The sequence below is a fragment of the Vicia villosa genome, linkage group LG5 (assembly GCF_029867415.1).
Source record: "Vicia villosa cultivar HV-30 ecotype Madison, WI linkage group LG5, Vvil1.0, whole genome shotgun sequence".
Classification (NCBI taxonomy): domain Eukaryota; kingdom Viridiplantae; phylum Streptophyta; class Magnoliopsida; order Fabales; family Fabaceae; genus Vicia; species Vicia villosa.
The window spans coordinates 6,473,158-6,480,385 of record NC_081184.1 but is presented as its reverse complement, the minus strand read 5'-3'; the positions used below and the strand labels follow the sequence as shown (position 1 = coordinate 6,480,385).

Sequence of the window (7,228 nt, the reverse complement as noted above, 5' to 3'; positions counted from 1 at the left end):
TTAAATTTTTAAAATTATTTTAATTAAAATTTTAAAATTTATCAATAATATCATGGTAACAAAAATTTACTTAAAATAATTGCACTCATTGCCTACCTTTTCTTTTTTCACATTTTGAAATTTTGTAAATGTATATTGATTGCCTACATTTTATTATTATCTTATTTATTTTAATTAATTTTGCAAAGACATAAAACATTAAAATTATAACATAATTAATTAGTTTATAAATAGGCTTAAATTATATAAATATATACTAGTGTGTATATCTGTGCGAGGCACGGGTTTAAATTTATGAGATAGTATGATTGATTTCGATAAGAATGACTAAAACGTAATTTAAGATAAAATATCATCAATTTACATTAGCAAAAATATCATATGAATATAAAATTCATATATTATACATTTACATTTTTTTCATCTTTTTTATAAATATTTAATACATAATGAAATAAATTAAATAAAAAGAATGACAAATTTGTTTTTTACATAAGAAAGTTGTGATTTATATATACATCATAATTATCTTACGTTTTTTTGTTAAAAAAATATTATTATAATAATTTTTAGTATAAATATTATACTATTTTAGAGGATCCACACACCATAGAATCTCCACGTTGTGTTTTAAATCTCTTCCCTTTGAGTTTGATTTTTTAAATATATTTTATTATAAATAATAATATATAATAATAGTAATATTTATATGTAATAATAATAATATGTAACAATAACTTATTTATGGATAAAAGTCTATTATTTCATTCACTAAAACAAAACAAAAAATACATATCGTGAGAGTACATTAGCCACTAAAGTAATTGCCTATTACAATTCATAAATATTTTTATTTACAAATATTATTTTAAAAAAATGTTAAGAATCTTTGTTTATAATATTTACTTGTGATTTTGTGATTTTGTATTAACATAATTAAAAATGGTAGATAATGAACCAATATAAAAATTATAATAAAAAAGAATATCTAAGGACAGTGCTAGGTAAAGTAAATTGATACAAAAATTATTTGATAAATAATTTATTATTATAATTATTTTAAAGCATTTAAATTTATATTATCTTAATTATTTTAAAATAACTAAATTTAATAAATTAAATGAATTTTTTATTATTTATTATGAAAGATTATGAAGAGCACAATAAAAATCATAATAGCACCACACATCATTTAGAAATACGCAAATTAAAATACAAACTAAATAAAATGAAGATGATAAATCGTACCTTCAACCAAAAACAAAAAATACATATTCCAAATATGTCATTGGTATATTAATCACCAATTAAATATTACTATATTATTTATATATATATATATATATATATATATATATATATATATATATATATATATATTATAAAATTTGTTTTCAATATCTATAGTTGATTAATATTTTTCCAATATTAATAAATAAATAAATTAATTGTGATTTATATTCTACCCGTGCGATTACACGGATCGCGCAATTTAGTTATAAATAATAAATAAATATAGTATAGTGATGGTTAAGAAATAAAAATATATAATTTAGTATAAAAAATAAATAAAATAATTAAATAGTCATCTATTCGTGTGTTCGTACAGGTCGCAAAATATCTTTAAAAATAATAAATAAATACTACATCTGTTCCTTTTTATAAGAGACAAGTCAGTTTTTAGGTTCATTGAATAACCAGTGTATTTGGTCTATATATAGACTGGTCTATATATAGACTAGATACATTGATTATTCAATGAATCTAAAAAGTGAGATGTCTCTTATAAAAAGGAATGGATAAATAAGATAATAAAATATTTATTTAACCAATATAAATAATTGTATTGATGAATTTGATGACTATGTATTTATGGTGTAAAATAATTTATATTATTATTTAATTAAAAATTATCATTTTATCGTAAAAAGAAACTATTGTATATATAAAAAAAATATATATATTTTTATATTTTTAAAGAGAAGAGACAAAACAAAGGTGAATACATAAAAGGTGAAGAAGACAGAGAAAAGAAGAGAATAGAATCAAAATTTGAATTTGAAAAGGAAAAGGTAAATGCCAAAATGGTTCATGAAACAAGAAGATAACATCACTATCACAAAATTTGAAGGCTCCCTCAACACGTTACCACTCACAACAACCCGTGAACTCTTCCCGCTTCTTTTTTTGGAACTTTAATGTCACAATCATCTTCCAATTCATTCATATATTCAAACTATGTACAAAAAGTAACATAAATCATCTTATAAAACACATTGTCTTGTCAATATCATTTCTTTTTCAATTTTTGTTAACATATCACTTACACTTTTCCTCAATTAACTAAACCCAACTTAAAAAGAAGTTCAAATAATATGTACTAATTTGATCCTAAAATTGTTTGTTCTTTTTAATATATAAAAATTAATCCTCTAAGTCATGAGTATTTTTTTTTAAGAAATTTAACTTAAGAAAACATTTACAATTGAATTTAAATCTAAAATATTTGATCAACTTATAAAATATCTTGATCATTTCATTTAGGTCAAAAAAAATTAGTTTGAGTTAAAATATGGAAATAAAAATGTTTAATATGGTTTAGTTTAAATTGATTTTTAGTAAAAAAAAATTATTTAATTCAAAGATAAAATTATACACAATTTGATTTAAAATTAATAACAAAAAATTCAATACGATCTAATTCAAAATCATACAATTTAATTTAGAATAATCTTTTAATATTCAAATTATAATTTTTTATTAATATTAACATTATAAAAATATACTATAAAATAATAGTTTAATAAAAATTAAAATTACAAAATAGAACAATTGAATATGTTTAAACAATTGAAATATTAAAAATAAATTGATACATAAAATTAATAAATTGTACACATAAGTTAAATTTTATCGAATAAAATAAATTAATGCAATATATCATAGTAATAATAAATAAATATGTTTATACAATTTAATTTGGATAAGCTTTGAAAAATAAATCCGAAATTCCATCCAATTTAAATGGCTTTTTTAAAAGAGAATTCAAACATATTAAATAATATTCAAATTTAAACTTAATAATTGAACAATAAATAAGTACAAAATTCAAATTTAAAATCAGAAACTTTAATTTCTAACTTAATAATAAAGTTACCTCCTTTTAGATTGCAACATACACAATAGTACTCTGTCCCAAAAAAACAGTAACATGGTATGTTATATAAGCAAACTCAATTGCTTTTCTTCTATACCAAGCAAAATATACTTAGTACTAATCCCAACATTCTTCTCATCTTTACATTACACTAATCACTACTTAATTAATATTAATACTAGTTAATTAATATTAATACCTCTAAATTTAAACATGCCATCAAAAAGTTCAAAACCATAAAACAAAGGTTTAAACAAAACAAAAAAAACATCATTAGCAAAAATTAAAATTAAAAGCTACTTAAGTTCATAGCTTCGATTCCCGCCGCGCAAATTAGGGTTTCCGAACACCCGATCCTTCAAGTTGCGGTGCATTTTCGGACGACGTAACGATACGCGGCGACCTTTTTCTTCCTAGAGGCAGTGTTATCGACCGATAGTATCATTTTGCCGGACTCTTTCGATGTGAATGAGTTGTGGATTGCTTCTTCTGAGGCTCCAATCTTTCTTGGTTTCTCAACAGCTATAGTGTAGCTTCCTTCAGCATTTGGAACAAACTCAGCACTGTATTCTAAGTCCCAGCCTCCAACAACAATGTCCCAAGTGATAGTTGCACCTCCCTAGTTCATCACCACAACAAGTTAATAACAAAAGCGCTTAGGTCGGCTTATCATAATATTGTTCTGTTCACTATTATAAGCAAATATTCTCTTCTCAGAATCATTGAATAATTAATGTATCTGGTTTAGATGGTCTTGTATCTGGTTTAGATATAGACCAGGTACATAAATAATTCAATGTCGCTGAAAAGAAAATATTTACTTATAATAGTGAACAGAGGGTGTAAGTACTTAATATAAACTATTTTCATAACAAAAGATAAAATATTGTCAAATTATTTTCAAGGGTCATTTTGTAAATAAGGAAATTTTGGGTACCAAATTGTTAAATTCTACAACACTTTAGAGGAAGTTTTTGAATGAAAGAGAGAATCAAAAGAGAGAATATTTAATCTAAAAAGGAAAGAAACCACTTGCATGAATGAGATGGGGTGAATGATTAGTACCTCAATTCCTTCTATTTGTATATTCACTTTCTCTCCTCCTTTGACAGTGAATTCAGAAGCAGGTTTTGGGGGACCATTTTGCAAATCACTGGGAAAACTCAGCCCTCCATATTGAACAGGAATATCCTCAGGTCTAATGAATCTGATCATAACAAACAAACAAATAAATCAGTAACCAAACCCTTAAATGGAAATAAAAGGGAAGTTAGAACATCATTTGCTCATAATAGTAAGTGCATACAAAACGTGATATCAGCCTTTGAGATCGACTAATCCAAGGGGACCAATCAGACTGTCCACAAGTGACAACCCATTTTAAGCCAGAGCGACGCCCTATATGGACTGACTAAACACAAAATTGTTACCACCTAGCAAGATTCGAACTCGAGACTTGACAGAAACAAACTCTCATGTCCCAAGCCCCCCTCACCAATAGGCCAACTTTCGCAATAAGTTTCAAAACCATGCTAGTTTCACCGTGATTTTGATGCATTCAAAACGCAAGCGGTCAACAATTTCATAATCACCACATAAGTATTGAATCGTGATCGAATAGTCTAGATTTCAAGCTTGAAATCTAGACCATCTGATCTCAATTCAATGACCACTAATATGCTAGCCGAATCGGGCAATTCGCAAACCATTTAGACAAAAGTTACGCGTGATTTAGTTGATCGCGCAATGCGCTAAATGAAAGCATAAGAACAACTTTAATACTAAAAGTAGTTAAATGAAAAGACCAAAATTCCAAAAAATAATGGAAGAGGATCTTAATATAGACAAAAATTGAGAGAATCAAAACCAACCAAAACAATCTTGATTATAGTATTTATGAGAAACAAATGGAACAACTATTATAGTACTACTCACTTGTAGAGTGTCTCAGCAGCACTTCCTTCTTTTGAGATCACAAACTTGCTTTTAGTCCTTTGAGTCAAAAAAGGACTAAACATTGAATACAACATGCTGAAGTACCATGGCACATTGATGAAGATCTAAATCACCAAAACAAGCAAAAAAAAAACAACAACTTAATCACCATAACAAGTCAACAACAACAAAAAACACTAAGATTGATATGATTTATCAACAAAAAATAGTACCTTTCTAGCAACCATTTCAGGGTAATTATCTTGAAAAAGTGACATAATATGATTAGAAGCAACCCTCAACTCTCTTTTAGGCATATCTTTAAGATCGGTTACTTGAATAAGAGAATTAACACCACCTGGCTTAAAATGCAAAAGCCTAATCCCTCTTTCAAGAACTTGAACTCTCCACCTAAGAAACTTCTTGAGCTTCTCTTCATCACCAAAGAACCTCTCATACATGTCCTTATCTCTAAACAAACCATAAGCATTGTAACAAACAGGGTGACCCTCTTTATCATAGCCTTGCATATAAGCTATAACACCTTCTAGCTCCTTGAACTGACTTAAATCCTCTTCCACTATGGTGTCAGCTTTGAACTCTTTTCTCCAAGACAAGCACTTTAGGATCATGTTGAGGGATTCATTGACTCTGAAGTCTCTTGCTCTGAGGAACTTCAAGAGGATTACATCAGCTCTGTCGTCACCACCAAGAAGAGGAACATCCCACATGGTAAGTTCATTGGATGAGGAAGAGGATTCAAGGAGGTGTTTTTTGAGGTCTTGAAGTGCTTTTTTCTCTGAGGATTTGAGGAGGTTGATGAAGTAGTTGTCTTCTTGAAAGGAAGGTGTTGTGAGAGATGAAGGGGTGTTGGTGCCGATTAGAGATGAAAGTAAGGTTTTTTTGGTGGGTTTTGGAGAGGATTGTGTTAAAGGGGTTTGAAGAGAGAGAGGAGAGGAAGAAGAATCCATCATCAAGGTTGGATTTTGAGAGAGACCCAGATGAATGGAGGTTGGTTTTGAGGGTTTGAAGGAAATGGGTTGGTGATTGTGTGAGAAAGGAGAGAACTTTGTGGAGGAGTGTGAATGTGGTTTTGTAGAAGACAGAGAAAGAGTGTTTTTTTGAGGTTGATGCTGGTTGGTTGGTTTTTGTAGTGATGGTTGGTTTGAGGAGAGGGAGAGAATTTGAATGTGGTGGTGAGGTTTGGAGAGAGTGGAGTGGAATGTGGAGACAATAATCGTGGGAGAGAGAGAGAGAGAGAGAGAGAGAGAGAGAGAGAGAGAGAGAGAGAGAGAGAGAGAGAGAGAGAGAGAGAGAGAGAGAGAGAGAGAGAGAGAGAGAGAGAGAGAGAGAGAGAGAGAGAGAGAGAGAGAGAGTGAGAGCACGCGCTGAATTTTGGGGGAGAGTGTGAAGTACTAGAGTGTACTAGTACTATTTTGCAGCATTACAGAGACAAGCAGTGTTCAAACTCTGAAGTTTGAAAAAGATACATACAGGTACTTTATTAAACACATGGGGGAGGAAGGGATGTATATTAATATTATAAAGTTTATAACTATAATTAGGGAGTTAATAATAGTATACATTATGTTAATTAAAAGCATTCATAATAGTTTATAATAGGGATGACAAAATGGGATAATAATACATTATTTTAATTAAAAGCATTCATAATAGTTTAAAATAGAGATGATAAAATGGGTATGATAAGTTGGTCATTTTCATTTTGGTTGTATTTTTTTTATAGGACGAGCCAAAATTTTATGTCCTTCTTATTCTTTCTCATTTTATTGGGGTAGTAGATGATATAAATTTTTATAATTTTTATTTTAAAAATATAGTGTCTGCGGGTCTGCATTACTTTATCCTCGTTTCTATTGAGATTGGTTAATGTTTTAGCAAGCACCTTCAATTGAAGATATCAATTATATATATATATATATATATATATATATATATATATATATATATATATATCATCCATAATTTAAACTAAATAGCAAACATTTATGTCCGTCCGGTTTAGATTCGTTTATTCAAAAGTTCACAATAAAAATGGAAAAGACTAGATAAATATATTAGAGAGTGTGGACATGTTAGTTGGGGCAGATCCATCTTGTCATGCCTAATTTAAAT

At 28.0% G+C, this 7,228-nt stretch overlaps 1 protein-coding gene across 1 annotated transcript; it reads right to left on the bottom strand.

Moving 5' to 3' along the window:
* Positions 1-3,323: 3,323 nt before the first annotated feature.
* Positions 3,324-6,353, bottom strand: LOC131606198 (patellin-6-like). The gene is made up of 4 exons (XM_058878465.1): positions 5,326-6,353; positions 5,093-5,217; positions 4,223-4,364; positions 3,324-3,776 (listed from the first exon to the last, which is right to left on the bottom strand). The coding sequence occupies exons 1-4, from the start codon at positions 6,064-6,066 to the stop codon at positions 3,516-3,518; spliced, it is 1,269 nt and encodes a 422-aa protein (XP_058734448.1). The 5' UTR covers positions 6,067-6,353; the 3' UTR covers positions 3,324-3,515.
* Between the last annotated feature and the right edge of the window lie 875 nt (positions 6,354-7,228).

What these genes read in the sequence shown, in the direction of transcription:
- LOC131606198 (XM_058878465.1), bottom strand. Translation starts at nt 6,066, where the DNA reads ATGATGGATTCTTCTTCCTCTCCTCTCTCTCTTCAAACCCCTTTAACA. An exon ending in GCTGCTGAGACACTCTACAA is followed by an intron (nt 4,365 to 5,092) that starts GTGAGTAGTACT and finishes TGTTATGATCAG; the next exon opens with ATTCATTAGACCTGAGGATA. An exon ending in TACAAATAGAAGGAATTGAG is followed by an intron (nt 3,777 to 4,222) that starts GTACTAATCATT and finishes GTGATGAACTAG; the next exon opens with GGAGGTGCAACTATCACTTG.